Genomic DNA, 18,410 nt, shown 5'->3' on the forward strand with positions numbered 1-18,410 from the left:
GTCTTGTCTATGTGTGTGGCCTGCTTATGTCGCCTGCAATTTAATTGCTTTCAATCAACATCAGCAAGTGACGACACGTGGTTCATCGACAAAGGGAAGCTGCGCATTGGAGAGCGATTAGTTCAAGTTGTGGCCAGTTGTTTTATCCAGGCGTGCTGAAGTGCTTCCGCACAAAGATAATCTCAGTGTTCAAGCTCATTTTGATTAACCACGCGAGACCTGTATCACGGACATGACAACATGAAGCCAAGTACAACAAAGGAGCAAAAAGACACCAGAGCACATCAGAAGTGCATCTCCAGCTCACTCCCACCAGGCTCACTGTTCATGAACTCTTGGAAGTGCTTGCACAAAGGATAGTAACATCTCATCCTGTGTTCTTTGGAATAAAAAAAACACCCACATTGTGCTCGACTGAAGGGGCCTCGTGTTGCGTCATGCATCACACGCTTCGATTCAGGCGCATTAATTCGAGTGCCGCTGCCTTCTTGGCGCACAGAAACACTGCGCACACTAATAGCCAATCAGTCAAAGATTCATGTATGACTACCAATGTTGTTTTTCCTAATAAAGTTCAACGAGTTTCAAAAATTTTTTTTTTGGGGGGGGTGTATTGGGCAATTACTTGTTTGGCAGAGGCAATGGATGCTTACTAAATGGAAACGTAAAAACATATTTTATATCACAAACATAAGAAACATAATGGTGGGAGGCTATTTGGTCAAGCGTTTGGAGTAGGCGTAAATCACAAAATAGATGGCAAGGCGCAGTGAACGTTGATGTTGTAATTCAAACAAAATCTCAATATTAATTTATCTGTTCATTGGCAGTCATCTTCAAACATGAACAAAATAGCCATTGGGGGTCGTCTATAAATGACGTCACGCGATTTTTGACGACTTTTGACCCCCCCCCCCCCGTCGTCACACCACGGCGTCACAAAAAGTCAGCCCCCCCCTCATATATGACGTCACAAAGCTCTGCCACCCCCCCCCTAAAAAAAAAACATGCTTCAAATCGCTTTAAACTATTGTCATTGTAGTGCGTATTTAATGTGGCGCTGCACTCTGATGTTGTAGGAGAAAACATTTATTAAAAAGTCTATTTAATTAAGTAGAACGTGTCGTCTATATTTATTTAAAGTTGCGCATTTTGATGTGAAGTCACATTTCTCACCCCCCCCCCTCGTCACACATCGTCACAAATGTCTGACCCCCCCCCCCCCAGGTGCGTGACGTCATTTATGGACGGCCCCTTTGTACTAAACGTTATTCACTAATTCTTTGTGACCAGGTCACTTCTGAAAAAGAGCTCTATAGGTCAGTGGGACTTACCTTGTAAGCAAACACAACATTTTTACAGTTGTATTATTTCCTAAGCATAAATGCCTTAAACTCGATATGTATATAAATATGTATATATGACGACGGTGGTGATTCGTGTTGGTGTTGTGTGTGTTTGTGACATCGTCCACTCACACCGCACAATCCCAGCAGGGGGCATGCTGACTCCTGGATGATATTACTTGTACTGGTGCAAAACGGAACTTTTATTGAGGAGGTATCATACCACGTTCACGGGGCAATAAATTACACAGCGCACCTATCACTTTAAACAGATAAATAATTGACACGTCCATATACAACGTAAACAATGCATACGTTTAAATGAATTCAGAGAAATATGGCGTGTGCTCATTATATATGTGTGTGTTCTTCCAAAATGTATTTCTCCCAAAAAAATGCATGTGTGCGGCATATAGAGCAAGAGAGAGAATTCATCAAATCCGCCGACAGTATTTTGTCGTAATAACAACACAGTACTGCATAAACTGCAGTCGTAATCACGCACGCGAGTGAAACTCTCTCACGAGGATGCGACGAGTGGTATAAAAATAGTAATAGCGCCTCATCGGGCCACTTTCCACTTTCTTAATATTCAACACCGCGGCGGCAAAGCTGCTGTTCTAATAATAATAAAAACGTATGTACACAAAGTCTGGCCTCTTCTTTTTTTACACACACACACAGATATATACCGAACTACAACGCAGCAGCAGCAGCTCTCTTCTTCCAGAGTGTGTCAGCCGTCCATCCCGGTGAAGTCAGCGACCGCTGCGTGACTTGTGATGGGCGATGGGCACAGTGCCTCTGTGCGTGCACATTCACCGCCACGAGCCAAATGGGCTCCTGCCCAGCGTCGCTTCTGTCGAAGTGCCCCCATTGACTTTGTGTTAAACAACAAGGCCATGTTAACGGCCCCCAGCAATTCAACCCAAAGCATTCGCTGTCACGCGAGTACGATCCTTAATTAGACCCCCCCCTCACCGCTTTGAACGGACAACTCATTTATAATGTTTCAAGCAAGAAAAGCGTGAAATGCCCCACAAACCCCTCGTTGACGATCAGAATCAACCGTCACGCCGCTCATTGCGAGCAGCAGCATAGCGCGCTGGTCAATTCTCAGACGTGGTCGCACCGTTATTTGCAATTCATAGACACACACACAAAAAAAGACCCACATTGTAATCCGGTAATTATTTTTAGCGACTTTGAGTACCCCCAGCTTGTATTCTACGTTGATACGTCGCGGTGTAACCTTGGATGAGAATGTTCCAGTGACTATTTGATGTTCTACTTGTAACCGTTACGGTGATTTCTGGCTGTCAAACCGCTGTAAGGTGATGATACATTTGATTCAACGTAGGTGTTGAGCTCTCCATTGTGTTCTTGCTGGCAGTTTCTTCAGAAACTGAATTTAGAGCGACATTTTGTACGAAACTTTGTGGCCGCACAACATTCGGTACAACCAAAAAAAAACCACATCGGAGAGGCATACAGCACAAGCACAACAAAACAAAAACCTACCCCACTAGTACACGTGTAGCTGCCACATCATGTTTATAAAAAAATGTTACACACCTGCCATTAATGGCAGTCGTTTGAATAGAGAGGCGCCACCTCGCACACCGACACCAAACCTGTGCTGACAACCGACTCACACGGGATAAATCGGCACCACCATGAGTGTGTTATAAAACAAATACAAATTAAATATCCTGACGTTAAGCAATGACCATTGGCTTAGATTGTAAGTGTTCCCAACGTTTCTAGACATTTTTCACAACACACGATGCACCAACAATGTATATATATATTTTTTAAAATGTTTTAAACTACTTTAAATCGTAGTAGCTGCACGGACTGCTTCCCACGGCCTTGTGACCACTGGTCGTCTGAAAACCACAGGCTGGGAAACCTCTGGGCTAGAAGACACTGGGCTGGGCCAGTGCCTTCAACTGCAACAGGGCTGCAGCTACAGTCCCTGGTTTCTTTGTAATTTTACAGCTGTTTGCAGCTATACCAACAACACAGCGAACACACTACTCCGCACGATTTAACCTACATGCCAAATGTATTATCTTGTTAATATTGCTGCCATGATTTGCTTAAGCGACAGTAAAAAATATGCGTAAAAGTGTAAAACAGTTTCCTCCAGCGAAAGTTACCGGTAACAGAGGACAACTTTAAGATGTAACCCACTTAATCAGTCAATACAATATATGCACTATATGGATTAAGTGATAGAGAGCGGCACACTATGCACTCACTCGATTGTACAACCTGAAGCACACATCCTCAAGCGCACACTTCGACACAGCCACCACGACATCATCGCTCTCATAACGGTGGTGAGGCCGCAGCCGTACCCCGACGCTGTTAACGCGACACCCTGCATACTTAAGTGCGACGCAGCACAGCCAACACAAGCCGCCAAGTGCAACCCCCCCCCCCCCCACTCTCGTTGGACCACTCTGTCTATGGCACTGCAGCAAGTTTGAGTTGAGATTTTTTTTTTTTACAAAAATTAAAACATTTTTTGAGACAAAAAAAAGCTGTCATTGGTTCACATGAATTGGCAAACATGTTTTAAAACCCTATTTTCCTCTCGTCAGTGTGGCGATTGCTAATCTAATTTGACATTTTCAAGGACTGCACAGTTAATAGGGGTCTAAGGAGCTAATTGACCTCTGTAAAAAAAAAAACCTACAGGCCCCCAGACACAGTATTCACGTGTTATACCGCCACGTGTACGTATAGTATATATTTGATTAAATATAAAATTAACGTAGGGTTTTCCCCTGTCTCGGATGAAAAGAGGAATGTTGTTGGTGCCGACAAAGTACACATTAAAGCATTGTTTTTATTTTATCAGAAACTGCCAAAATTGGTAACAGAAGCAACTACCTTGCGTGGGTCCTGCTGGTCTCCCAGGGGCCCACACACGGGAGCTTATTGTGAATGCAGGTACTGTACTGCTGATGGGACAGACTGTCCCTGTGCACAGCTACTCCGAAGCGGCCATAACACAACAGCAGCAGCAGCATCATTCCCCTCCAGCCCACGAACACCACAGAGCTCGCGGCGAGGCATGCTCTCAGTGACGCACGCACGCACGCGCCTGTTTACACCCATCACTTGTTATACATCAAAAACGCAGTGGGGAGAACATTGACTGCATCCAGTAGTGCTGGTCATCGCATTTGTCAGTGCTTCTCCGCCTTGATATTGACCGGGAGCTTAAGTGCGATAGCACCACCCTTAATGTAAAATACCCCTTTCTCCAAGGGTATTAAGCTCTCCTGCGCTGCCAATTATCCTATTTCATTCTACAACGCTCCCCACTACATTACATCAGTTCGTTAATCCAGCTAATGCGCCCGATGTACCTGCCTTGAATGTTAATGACAACTCCTGCATACAATGGCCCGCGTATCCGTCGATGAAGTTCCACAGCCTAGGAGCTTCTCACCACCTGGGTTCGCCACCCGCTGTTGAAGAGCGGGCTTTGTGGCATCGCTGGTGCTTTGTGGATACACTGGCCAATTCGCGGTTTAAACGCAGCACGGATTCAGTCTTTTAGCTGTCTCCGACAGGATGAAATTTTTTTTTTACCCGTTTCCAAGCTTGCATTGACTTACATTAGTATACTTAGAACCAAAAATTGAGACTCTGAAAAACTGAATAGCACTTTTTTTTTTTACCGAAAACTGCACTTTTTCCAGAAATATAATCTCATTCGAACGCAATCTCTTTCCAACAATGTACAGTACAGCATCGAGTATACATGTAAAAGTATATTACATTACCCCTTGCCCTATCTATGCGTCATTAGGGAGCATTGGCTGGAGGGGGCCTCTTCCCGGCTGTCGCAGCAGCAGGCTGGGGCTGGGACGTAATCAGACAGCCGTGGTTTGCTTCACACTGTGAAAGCTTATGCGGCTCGGCGACGTGGGGATGGACATGGCACGCGTGACCCGTGCGCGCAGGCTGTGCTTGTCCTCCCAGCGGTGCCACCTTTTCCGCACCGCTGACCGCACCTAAGGAGAGGATAAGTGGCGAGATGTTAACTACCTCGCCCGGTATACAGGAGTTTCGTGGGTTCGATCCCGACCCTGACGATGCCGACCCTGACGATGCTGTTGTCTATGTTTGCATGTGCCCTCTCCCCGTGGTCGCGTGGATGTTTCTCTGGGTTCGCTAGGTTTTTTTTTTAACCTCCACGTTTATAAAACTACGCGTTTAGAGTATTTGGATGTTTTAAATTCGCACGTGATGATAATCTACTTTGTTGAGCTGTCGTTTGTGGCCAGGTCTCTTATGAAAAAGAGCTATATAGCTCAGTGGGCCTGTCCAGGTAAAATAAAATTTAATTTTACTTAAGTCCATGTTGTGTTTAGTTTGTTGTCCTTATCGCGCACCTCCGAGTAGCACGGTTGGCTACGTACGGTGTGAAAGAAGTTCAACGTACATACATACATGTCACAGTTCCTGCGTAAGGCACATCCTCGAAATTGAAGTTTTCAACCTTTTCATATCTGCGGCTCCCCTGAGAGAGTGGTCTTATTTTTGTGTTTCGGTGCACTTATCAAAGGAGAGACGTAATCTCAAGTGACATTTGTAGACCTTTGTACTACCAGGCCAGCCATGGGGTGGGTGCTATCATGCCGTTTTGTCAGATTTCCATTATTTTAAAGCCGCCCACCAAATACACACTCAGCGTGCGTTCACGTGCCGTAAAGAGCAGTTGTCAATCATCAATTTAGGCGAGTTGCTGCCAGTGTTGCTGGAGCAGCAGCAACATTATCTTAAGGGGAGATCCAACTCAAATTTCAACGGCTCTTAATAAAAGTGTACAGCCCTTTGTTTATCCACTCCGGGAAGAAGGCCTCCCGTTGGCATGTCAGTCGTGGAGGTTGACTATACTTCACCACGATGGTCACTGAGGGTTGGTACTGTGTCGTGGGCTGTTTGACATAAATGTGACACAGAGGCGTGGTTTCTCTGTGTGCCTATGTACGTCTCTCTCTCTCTCTATGTATCTCTGTGATATCTGTCTCTACTTATATGTCTGTCTATATGTCTCTGGTTCTGTGTTGTATCTCTCTCTCAAATTTATCATTCTCAGGAAGAACATAATCAACCAGGTAGGGTGTTTGACTGTTATGTTATCCGACTCTCTATTGTATTACATTACATTTCTAAGTATACTATATTTGTGTTTCTATTTCATTTATACCTGATGATGATTGCTTGTGTTGCAATCGAAACGTCGTATGCTAGTATTTAATGTATTATTTTCTCATTATACGTGACTTTACCGAAAGAACCAAAGAATAAATGTGAACCTTTGTCGTCGAGAACATGAGACATGATAGTCACGGCCAAACACATCACTGCGACACGAGTAACATCACTCGTGTGGGATTTAACTCGTCGTCCATGCATCAATGTCCCTGGAGTGCAATGACTGAACGTCCGAAGCCTGGCTGCTATTGCATTCTCGTTTTTCTTCCCAATGAAGATTTCGACTCATATCAGACAGCCTGGCACAAACACAGCCTCGCAGTGCATTTATAAGACACGAGCCATTTCTCTTTTGGGTTGCAGCTCCCCTGAACATATTGACGAAAGGAATTGCGTGTACATTACAGCACAAGCACTGGGTAATTACCACATCGTAATGGGTATGAAGTTAATTCGTATATTGAATATATGGGTCATCATTACATATATGTAGCCTATTTTAATACCCATTTTTTTTAAACGTAGGTAGTCGGAGTGATGTTTTGGGTAAAGTCGTAATGTTTGGACATTTCACAACCGCTGTGTTTCCTTCCACGTGTTCCTTGAGGTTTCCCGTTCCCGGTGACGTCATAGTTTAAAATGTATTCTGTTGGTGACGTTGCTCCCCACACTCTGGTGGGGGGGGAGGGGGCGGTGATGGTGGTGGGGGGGGGGTAACGGTTCAGGGGGTAACCGGTTACTCCTCACGCTGTTACGCCTTGAAACCGTGGCCAGATGCAGCAAAACCCATCAATTGTCATCTTGGGACTTGAATGAACAGAAAGATATTCAACTGTGGTCATTCAAATACCTTGAAGGTTACAGTGATGCGACATAGTGCGCAGTCCCGAGGCCATGTTTAGTGACAGTACGGTGTAAGTATGTTAGGTCTATCGTGAATGCACTTCAAGTAAATTGAGATGAAAGGCCTTGTTGAAATGCGTGTCCTATCGGCTTATAAACGATGTTCTCACATGCTTACCTCTCCGTTTAGAAAACAGTAAAAGACAGAAACAAAGAAACCCTACAACGAAAGAAGCACAAGTGATAATTAAGGCATCGAATGTCAAATCACAATGGCAATTTTCAGTTCAATATTCATCGACTACGTTTTGCTTTCATCTTCAATTAGTGCCCCTTCCGAGAGTGCAGAACTCATGCCAAGTGCAGGAGCTCAATGGATCCGTCCTGCTTGAACAGCTGCAGAAGCACCATGCCACCAGGTCGCATAAACAGTCGCATTATCCCTTCAGCAACACGATATCATAATAATATTATGATAATAGCCTATATTGTTCCAAGAAAACTATCACTTAGGATCCAGACTATTTTCACAATGGCCCTGCATTGGTCGTTTAGTGGTTTGCGTGTGGAAGGAAACTGGAGACCTGTGCCTTTAAAAATATATAATCTATTAGTCTGTGAGCATAGCACTCAGAATCGATAGACATGTCAGAAATATACTTGCTGTACTGTTATATACTGGCCACTTCATACCACCACAGATATTTATGTGTGTGTGTGTATGCATGTATACACACAGTTGCTGAGTACAAGCCAAAAGGGACCCAAAACGTCAACGTTGCAAATCGCACACCATAAACACGTGTATCTGTGTGGTTAACACCTCGGCTTCTAGGTGTGCTTCACTAACACCACCTCTCAAGCACCTGAATTACAGGTGCGAAGCATTTGTGCAAACCGCTCTCTTTAGCCCGCGGTGGGGAAAAGCCCCTTGGGCAAGAAATGGTGAATGCAGCCTCGAGACGTAATTTATTTACCGCTGATAAATATTGCAACAACGCGTGCGCAGAAGGACAGCCAAACACAACCCCAAAACAAACTTTAATTCACCTGCCACGGCGAATTTGCTGCTGGCATGGGCTGCATTTACCACCCCCCCCCCCCCCCACGTGGGCTTGTGTGCATTGGCCATTACCAGCCGACCCAAGGACCCGAGGCCATTTCGCCCACTTTGTGGCCTTTATAAATAGCCGCACCGTTTACTAAACAGGTTATATCAATATTAGAGCCATTATTTATCCATTGCTAGCGGAGAAAGTAGGTCTGCACAATTATTAATCCGGGCAAGTGGCCAGGACACTTTGTACTTGTAACTAATTTATATTTGGTAGTCGGGAGTTCCATAAAAAAGGCAGAGTTGTTATTGATTTATGAAAAAATAGCATGTGGACGTTTCCTTATAATTTTTCCATTGTCCACAGTAGTCGGTGCATTGCTTGTGCAAAAATAAAACAGCGTGGAACCTTGTGAGTTGTGAAAACCATCCATACTGAAGCAATCTGTTGACCCATTAAGTTCCCCTAATTTGTTTGAAATTTATATCCGTCACTTCATTTGGCACGTTTGGTGTTTTCACGAGGAGAGTAAGCAGCAACACAACTGCCTACTCGTGGCCTCGTTAACCAACTGTTTCTCAATCCACAACGTTAATGCGTTCACTGAGCGTGGTTCAGCTGCTACCGGCATTGAAGTCAAGAAGCTGATTGGGTATGGAAATGTTAATTGACGCAGCAATGTATTTTGAACTGCTGTATAAATATATGTAAAAATTATATTGCCAGAACGTATGTCATCAATCCACTGCTGGATGAAGGCCTCCTCAACCCCCATGTCTGGTCATGGGGGTTAGTTTGAGTGTGGGTCGGTGAAGCGGGAAGCCTAGAATGGGTTCGGATACCACTCGCCACTGATGTTAGCCGTGACTGTGAATCAAATTTATGTCATACGAGGTTCACAGCGCAGTGCCCTAACCACCGCTTCCACCCACCCAGCAAACATGAATATTTAATTCACCCATTTCATCCAAGCTGCTAACGCCACTTTCAGGCAATCTTCTGCAAATAAAGTGCCAGCGTGTCTTCACTAAAAGCCCATTTTATCCGATATTACACACTCAACCAATACCTGGCACCCAACGAGTTAATGAATGCGCCCCGTGCTCACATGCTATACATTCATATTCAGCAATGATGCAAGAATGGTTTAAACCATGACGATCACTTAGAGGTGACACACACACATAAGGCCAAATGTTTTTTTTTACGACATTAGATATGTATTTGCCTTCTGGATATGTCGTTTTAACACTTGATACTCATGTATAATAGTTCACATGAGGTCATGGGGCTTCATTCATGTATTTATGTTGTTACCCTAAGCCAGTGTAACTCATAGAAGGTAAATTATTTCGTAACCAACGGGGAAAACAAGAAACAATTCTCTCTATCATGAATAATGGAATTTATCCAGGAAGGCCCGAGTCCATAAAGATACATCACATGTTTCATTTTATACACTAATTATATTGTGTTCTACGTGGGAGATGTGGGTAACACTTAAAGGTCTCCACAAAGGAGTTCATGAACCCACTTTGCTGTAAAATTACATCTTTGCTCTCGTGTTGCGGGAGATTCACAAAGCTGGGCGATGCATCAGCCCAGTTGATTGTCGACCAAAACTTGAGAGTCTGAAGAGTGGGCTTCGGATCGATGTGTGGGCAACGATTAGCACGGTTGGCTATGTACGGTGCAAAAGAAGTTCCGTTCAAGGTAAGGAGACTTGCACCTCTATCTGAGCAACAGGCCGACCTCCATCAAACACGAGTCGGTGTTACGCGTGAATGCTCCAGCAGTGGTTCATTAACTTTTAAATGTTGTTGCAATGTCCTTGTAACATGTATTGTATTTTAATGTGGAGCAGTGCTTAGGGGGGAATGGTGGCTCAGTGATTAGTACACTGCAACACAAACCTGATTTCCATGCCCTGCTCGGGACGAATAACAGTGGCAAACATTTGAACTGGTACGGGGCCTGCCCTAGGTAGACTCAGCCTCAAACGATTTCCTGGTGCGGTGTGTTAACATCAGCATTGGGGAGGTGAAGGTGGCTGGGAGTGGTGTTGACCACTAAACCCCTCGTGTGCCATGCTGGCCTTCACAGGTGCTTGCCCCAACAGTCTGTTAAAGGCTACGCGGGGGAATATTTGCGTTTGTATTGCTCAATGAGAGGGGGGTGGATCTTTGAATGAGCAGCTGAGAAGATGGAAGGGTTAAAAGGGCATATGAATAAGTGAATGGGGTGGGTGAGTAAGCGGACAAGTCAGTGAGTAGACGAATGGGTGGGTGGATAGAGTGAGAAGGTCGATGAGTGCATGCATCGGCGAGTGATTAAGTGAAAAGCATGATACAGAACGAAGTTGGCAGGTGAGTAAGTGAAATACGTAGAGGGTTAGCAGATTTAACTCAAATGCAGGTGTTTATGTTAATGGTTACGTTTTTTAATGTTAATAGTTAGTTGAGTAAGTGGATGGCGATTGACCAAATGTTGATTGATTAAGACTCTAAATTGTTTATAATGACCAAAATCTGTCAATCGACTGTTAGATGATGGCCATCGTCATGCCGTTTCAGCTACGAGAGGCTATTTGACTATACTTCACCACACTGGTTCGTGCGGGTTGGGGAAGGGTTGCCCCCAGTACTGGTTCACATAATCATAGACACGGTGGCTCGGAGATGTTAACTACCTCGGCTGGTATGCAGGAGGTCGTGGGATCGATCCCTGACGCCTGCTGTATATTTGGAGTCTGCATGTTCTCTCTTCCCGTGGTCGCATGGATCTTACTCAGGGTCCTTCGGGGGTTCCCTCCACAATTAGAAACACGCGTTTAGAGTGTTCGGCTGCTATACATTTCCACGTGATAAGCCACTTCGTTGGGCTATCATGTGTGGCAGGTCGCTCCTGAAAAAGACCTAGACAGCTCAGTGGGCCCTTTCCTGGTAATAAAATTTCAAGTTTAGTTTTTTTGTTTGAATACAGGTTACTGTGCTAACCACAGCATCCACTGAGCCTCTAGTAATAATGGAAGGGTCCCAATTAAATATGAGACAGTCAACAATAACAGATGTCTCCACTCCCATTGATTTGCTTTGAGAGGCAAATTTAAGAATATCTACTGATATTTGTGCATACATTTTCTTTTCCACAGTCATCTATATTAACACCTTATCACGCAATATTAGATGATTAATATGTAATAGAAATGCAGGCTCCACAATAAGGCTAACGTTAAGTCGTCCAATTTTCTTTTGACCACCATTTATACACACCACCACCACCATCCACCATTGCAAGACAACCACAAATAATGTCGTTGTGGTGTCAGAGAGAATTCTTGAGCAAAACCGCCGAATGTTTGTCTCGTGTTACAACTTGCTTTACGCTCAGCGAACGGCACACGCTCGTAACACCTCCGTGATAGCTCTCCGCCGTTGTGCTGCACGGCTTTCCGATGTGTTTTCGGGTCGTGCCACAAGTTTGCTCAGCATGCCGTCTCCTGACGTTTCGCCGCACCACCCCGGGAGCCTTGCTCATTTCCCATTCAGTTCCCGGATTAATCAGTTCACGGAGAAGCTCCCAGCATGCTGAGCGAGCAACCCCATGCCGAACAATATGCGGCGCACTGTGAAAACAAATCGCAGAGCCACGGGGCAATGACAACCGCCCCTTGCAGTAACTGGCAAATAGCATACAAGACAAGAGCATTGGCTCAGCGTATTCCATTTACCTCTCTTAAAAATGTCCCAAATGCCATAATAATCCAGGCGACGACCACATTTGCAATGAACATTTGAAACAATACACTGCTACAATTTTTTTTGTTTCTAGGTAGTAAATGTTATTTCCCAATTGCTTATGCCTCAAAAGTACAGAAAATGGCTATTATTCCCAACAAACTTTGCTTTTGTGATCAGGACAGTGATGTTTTGAAATGTACCTATTTTCCAGAACATTCTAGAACTTTCCAGTAATATAAATAGTAGTATAAATACAGGAGCCTTAAGCCCACCAGTTTGGTTAAGTTCCAGCTGCCTAAGTGGCTACATATCTGCATTTTGATAAGATGGCATCAAGAGGCTGCAAGAATCCAGCAGACGATTTGTTCTACGTCTGCGGCCAATTTATCAAGACAATAGCGAAAAAGCACTCTGTGGAAGCATCTGCTAAGATGTGTGAGGCCTACAAGGCATATTTCGGCATGCCTGTTGGGGATCAAGACAAACCCTGGGCACCTCAATTCAGCTGCGAGCAATGCAGAAAAACTCTGGAAGGTAAGATGGACAATTGTTGCTCGGAATTTTTTGTTATAAAATTTGTAAAATTGTAAACGTTTTTAATTTAAAAATGTTTTACAATTTTTAATTTTATTGAAAAAATATATTATACATGAAAAATGTTGCGAGAATCTCTTACACATTAGTGGGGAATAATAGCCATTTTCTCTACTTTTTAGGCATAAGCAATTACGAAATAACACTTACTACCCAGGAACAAAAATTGTGTTACGTAGTGCTCAATTCTACATTTCCTGTGTTACAAAAGGAGTTATCAGCGGGTTCTGAACGCCGCTTACCATATTCATTCTACTCATACGCATGCCACTTCCAAATGCCGCCCGCAAACAGCTCTCTGTTTGCGCGTAAAGGCGGCGTGGGGAAGCGACGCGCTCACCTGCAGAGACTGCAGGATGGAGTTGAAGTAAATGAAGACGATCAGGGAGGTGTCGTCCTCGCCAGGGTTCACGAAGAAGAGCATGTAGGTGATTCCGAGCAGAGGGAGCAGCACCAGGGTGGCCTTGACGGCTTTCCTGCCGCCCAAGAGAGCAAATCACTCACTGGAAATGTCAAGCGCAAACCTGTCTGCTTTATTTAGAGCACGCGGGGGGAGGACTGTTAGCAAAAATAGTGCAATACGGAATAGGCAATTGCAGGGCCACGAACCTGTACTGGATTGTCTCTGAGGTCGTTGAAGCGCGCAACTTTGTCATGAGAATTCTCACAATGTTGAAAAGAAACGCGAAGTTTATCTGCGAAACGAACAAAATGAACACCGTCAGACGTGCGGATCTACCTTTTTTTTTTAACATCACCCGACACGGAACGTGTGCGATTGTACGGGGAGTTACCCAAAAAGATAACTCACCAGGAGGACAAGGATAACCGGGCCCTGGTAAATGTAATCGATGTGTTTCCCCGCTGTTTTCCCAAGCCAGCACCTGTTGAGGAGAACGCTCGGAATCAGAAAGGCGAGAAGCGTGGTACGGGTCAAAGCTTGGCGTGCCTCCTGCCCCCCCCCCCTCAGCCCCGCGGGTTTCCCCATGGATTTACATCCAAATCAACGGGGCGGTGAAGCACCAGAGGCCATCGCCGCGTGCTTAAAGGACATTGTGGCAGAAGTGGCATTTCATTAAAGGGCAAACGCGAATCTGTTGATGATGTTCTGCCATGGTGAACGTTTGACGCTAAACCACCTCTGAGTGAAACCCACGATCTACCCACAGAATCGGGCATCGACTTCGCAAACTTAAATTGCATCCTTGAAAAAGGTCTCATTATCTCGGAAATCAGATTGATGTGCACACCACTATATTAGTATATAATACAGTAGTATATAGTAGTGTATAGTAGTATATAGTTATATATATAGTAGTATATAATAGTGTATAGTAGTGTATAATAGTGTAGACATTTCATATTTTACACTTGTATCGGCTAACACCCCCAACTTAAGCGTATTCATGCTTACGTGGGGGTACACGGAACCTAACCCCCCCCCCCCCCCACCGTGTACTCTGAGACCTTACCTGTATATATAATCACACGCCTTATTCACATGGCCACAGACATGAGTGACATATGCCACCGTGAATGTGCATGCATGTACATACACCACACACATCACATATGTCCCACGTGGACATTAACATATCATTGGAACTCAAAGGATTTGTTCTTAAAATCTTCAATTACCTAAAACACTTAAAAATTAATGGTTTAATAACACAGACACACACACAGGCATATCGCCATGAGCTTATAGTCGAAGTTGTTTGCTAAGTAAAATATGAACGCCATTCTTCCATTCAGTGGGCCGTATTAAGCTCAACGTTGGCAGCACGGAGCATGGATGTGAAGAAATGCGACCGCCCACCCGCACACAGGCCACAGTGCATACGGGACAGCTTCACGACGCGTGCACTCCTTCAAGCACGATGCCGGGCGAGTGTGTTAACGTCGTAACTTACAGCCAGGGAGAGTAATGGAGCGCTTAAAGAATCGTGTGTGCTGCCGTGGGAATGCGCGTTATGTGCGGCAAGTGCAATCCACTCATTCCCAGCACTCTGTATTCACCGTCTTGTATATGTCATTAAAAATGCAATTAGGTTTGCAGGGCTTCACCAGGAAGGTTCGAAATTATTGCCGCACGCTGCAAGCCGAAGTACGTTCCCTTCATCGTACGCCTGAGCTCAGCAGATTGCAAAAGTTGTGGGTCGCCTTAAACGTATCTCTGCTGAGACAACTGGGAGTGCAGGTGAGACGTCCCGTTTCACGCAGTCTCACTCACTTCTCGTTTTCATAGTACAGCTTGCCCAGAGCCCAGGCAACCGTGATGGGACACGGAACACCTGCAAGAACATACGTTGTGAAGCACGTGCAAGGGCAAGCAAGGTCAAGCAAGCTAATTCCCTCTCCACCCATTTCCCACAAGGTGTTTGCAATCTCACGTCAGGTGTTTTCTGTACCTTACCCTTGAGATGCCCCATCAATGCTACTGGGGCTCTTATAAAGCCGTGCCCCTTGACATCTGCACGAGTAAGACTATACATCATTGACAATGGGGTCATATCGGCTGAGAAATGGCCTATTACGGGCCCGGAAACCACACCGTGGTTCAGGCCTGCATGCTCATTGTCCTTGAGCAATGTGGTTCCATGCGCTCGCTCTCCCACCAATGCATCTCCACCACTTTCCCTCCCGTACCTTGTGTGGTCAGGCCAGGGGGACGGGGGTCAGAAAGCAATCCTTAAAACTGTCTTTAATGAAGTGTATTGTCAGCATAGGTCAGGCTCCACTGTTTTCTTTCGGAATCTAATTGTTACGTATTTTTTGTTTGTTTACGATTGCCATGGCCAGGAAGTTAAACCAGGCGAATGACAGTCAGACGTGTACATCTGACCACCACCTTCACATGGCGACATCACAAGACCACAGGCTCCGATTATTTAGTTCAAGCTCAGTGGTCGAATCTTGACTTTCAACGGAGCGATACTCAATTCATCAGTCTTGGAGAGACACTCGGCCGAGCCATTAACTGGGATGTGTATTTACAGGCTTCTGATTGCCAGTCAAGAACTCTAACCGAGGCATCAATGTAACAGTGCCAACTAATTGAACCAGTGTAATTGTCTAGTCCTCACATTAGCACCACTGTAATGATCATTTCACAATATCCCCCTGAATGTTCCCAGCCACAATGCACACGTTCAATGCATTCACATTATCCTTAGATGAGCAACATTCAGCTAATTATTCCAACGAATACGCGCTTGAGTCATGCTGCACACTCACACGCAGTATATTCCTTTTCGATTTAAAGCTTTCGTGACTGCAGGGATTCATCTTCTTGGTTCTTTCGGTAAAGTCACGTAGAATGGAAATAATAAAATAATAAAAATAATACATAATAAAATAATTCTCACGACGTTTCGGCCACAACGCAAGCAGCCGTCCTCAGGTGGAGAACAGGTCTGTCGAGAAGACAGTCTGAATGACAGAGTCCTTGTGGCCGAAACGTCGTGAGAATTATTTTATTATGTTTTATTTTTATTATTTCATTATTTCCATTCTACGTGACTTTACCGAAAAAACCAAGAAGAAGAGTATATTCCTTCTCCGTTACAAAGGACAGGGCCCAAAGACCCCAAACACACCAAGCAGCCGGCGACCAAAACAGCACTTTCAACATTGCATGAGGTAAGAGTGAAGACGTGTCTTGCATTGAGCAAAGTTGTTGTACGAACCATCTCACAACAACTCCTGGCTCCTCCCCCCTCAACCAGTATATATACAAGGTCGGGTCTTTTGGGATTTCTCTTTACTTGATACAGCAATTGTGCTGTGACGGTTCCACCTGAAAACGGAAGCTTGCGTTGCCTCCGAAACGTCATGATCTATTATTTTATTTCTATTATTACGTCTATTATTTTCTTATTTATTTTTACCTACGTGACTTTACCGAAAAAACCTAAGAGTATGAATCCTCGCAGTCACGAAAGCTTCAAATCTAGAAAGTTGTTATTATTAATCCTACAACTACTACCACGAGAGCTTTGGGGTGGCGGGGGGGTGGAATAAACAAACGGTGTGGAGGAAATGCCACGTGCTGAGCAGCGCGTGAGAAGAAAGAGACGGAGGAGGTAGCGGCGTGTGCGATTGCCACCGGAGGACTCACCCCAGCCCAGGCACAGGAAGACCCACTTGCGCAGCTTGTCCGTGGAGTAGGTCATGACGATGGCCGTGTGCAGGTAGCAGCCCTCGCCGAACATCCAGAAGAAGTTGGTCACGTGGAAGTAGTTGTAGATGGTGCTGACCACGCGGCACCAGGGCTGCCACGCGGTGAGTGTGCAAAGAAAGAAGCTGTACGGTCGTGCGAAACGTCGGGAACTTTGCATGGTACACGCAGCTCACGCGTTGCTCGTTCACTGTGAGCTGATTCTAGATTTGAAGCTTTCGTGACTGCAAGGATCCATACTCTTAGTTTTATCGGTAAAGTCACGTAGGTAAAAAATGAAATTAAAATTAATAAAAATAAAATAATAAAAATCACGACGTTTCGGAGGCAACACAAGTCTCCGTCATCAGGTGGGACCGTCACAGCCAGATTTGCTGTATCACATCAGGTGGGACCGTCACAGCCAGATTTGCTGTATCACTTGATACAGCACCTGATGACGGAGACTTGTGTTGCCTCCGAAACGTCGTGATTTTCATTATTTTATTTTTATTAATTTTTATTTCATTTTTTACCTATGTGACTTTACCGAAAAAACTAAGATCACTGTGAGCTGCTCTGAGATCAGAATCGGAATCTTTTTGTTTTATGCTGGAGAACATCCGATGAGCTACGAAGCTTTTTTTCTCTTCTCGCAGATGTCCGGTAGAGGTGGGTCACAAGGTGAAAACGACGAACAATAAAAAAAATGATCGGAGGGCAAAATATAGGAAAGGTAAGCAAGTCATATTCTTGGTTCTTTTGGTAAAGTCACGTAGAAGGGAAATAATAAGATAATAAAAATAAAACATAATAACATAAAAATTATTTCTCTTCTACGTGACTTTACCGAAAGAACCAAGAATATGAATCCCTGCAGTCACGAAAGTTTTAAATCGAAATGTAAGCAAATCACTACAAATAAATAATTAAACTACAACTCAACGATTATGATTTTACCAGGTGAAGCCCACTTTAGCTATTAGTTCGTTTTCAGAAGCGACGCGGCCACAATTGACAGCTGTGGGAATTCACAGCTACAGCGCGGGTGAAGTAGCAACATCAAATGGCTGGACGTTTCTGTGTATCTCCTGGAAGGGTAGCAGAGTGCTTGAACCCAAACGAGGAGGGGGGCTGGGGGTCACCGCACCTCGTTGGCTTCTTGCGTTCGGAAGTCGATCAGCTGCAGGGTGTAGAACATGGAGTTGCGCAGGATAAAGGTGCTGATCAGGTTCCAGTGGATGATGTTTCTTAGGCATCGGATACTCCTTGAAAAATAAACACACACACAGAGAGACAAAGATCCCCCGTATAGCCTTAACAGACTGTTTGGGGCAAGTGCTGTTAGCGAGCACCTACGAAGGCCGGAACGGCACACGAGGGGGTGGGTGGCCAGCACCACGCCCGGCCGCCTTTGTCTCCCCACACCGCA

The 18,410-nt window shown here is 44.9% G+C and overlaps 1 protein-coding gene across 2 annotated transcripts in view; it reads right to left on the bottom strand.

The window, feature by feature from the left end:
• Window positions 1–1,531: 1,531 nt before the first annotated feature.
• The window catches only part of LOC133345300 (corticotropin-releasing factor receptor 1-like), a 34,698-nt gene continuing 17,819 nt past the window's right edge, over window positions 1,532–18,410 (bottom strand). Inside the window, exons 6-13 of one of the 2 annotated variants that reach the window (XM_061555935.1) lie at window positions 18,129–18,246; window positions 16,940–17,093; window positions 15,053–15,113; window positions 13,631–13,703; window positions 13,429–13,514; window positions 13,160–13,295; window positions 7,609–7,650; window positions 1,532–5,380 (exon numbers count right to left, since the gene is read on the bottom strand). In XM_061555935.1, coding sequence (XP_061411919.1) covers window positions 5,240–5,380; window positions 7,609–7,650; window positions 13,160–13,295; window positions 13,429–13,514; window positions 13,631–13,703; window positions 15,053–15,113; window positions 16,940–17,093; window positions 18,129–18,246 — 811 coding nt within the window. In that variant the 3' untranslated portion in view covers window positions 1,532–5,239. The remainder of the gene's footprint in view (window positions 5,381–7,608; window positions 7,651–13,159; window positions 13,296–13,428; window positions 13,515–13,630; window positions 13,704–15,052; window positions 15,114–16,939; window positions 17,094–18,128; window positions 18,247–18,410) is intronic. The other variant, XM_061555937.1, reaches the window with a different exon arrangement.

The sequence above is a fragment of the Lethenteron reissneri genome, chromosome 21 (assembly GCF_015708825.2).
Source record: "Lethenteron reissneri isolate LAM-NWPU_2019-01 chromosome 21, ASM1570882v1, whole genome shotgun sequence".
NCBI lineage: Eukaryota > Metazoa > Chordata > Hyperoartia > Petromyzontiformes > Petromyzontidae > Lethenteron > Lethenteron reissneri.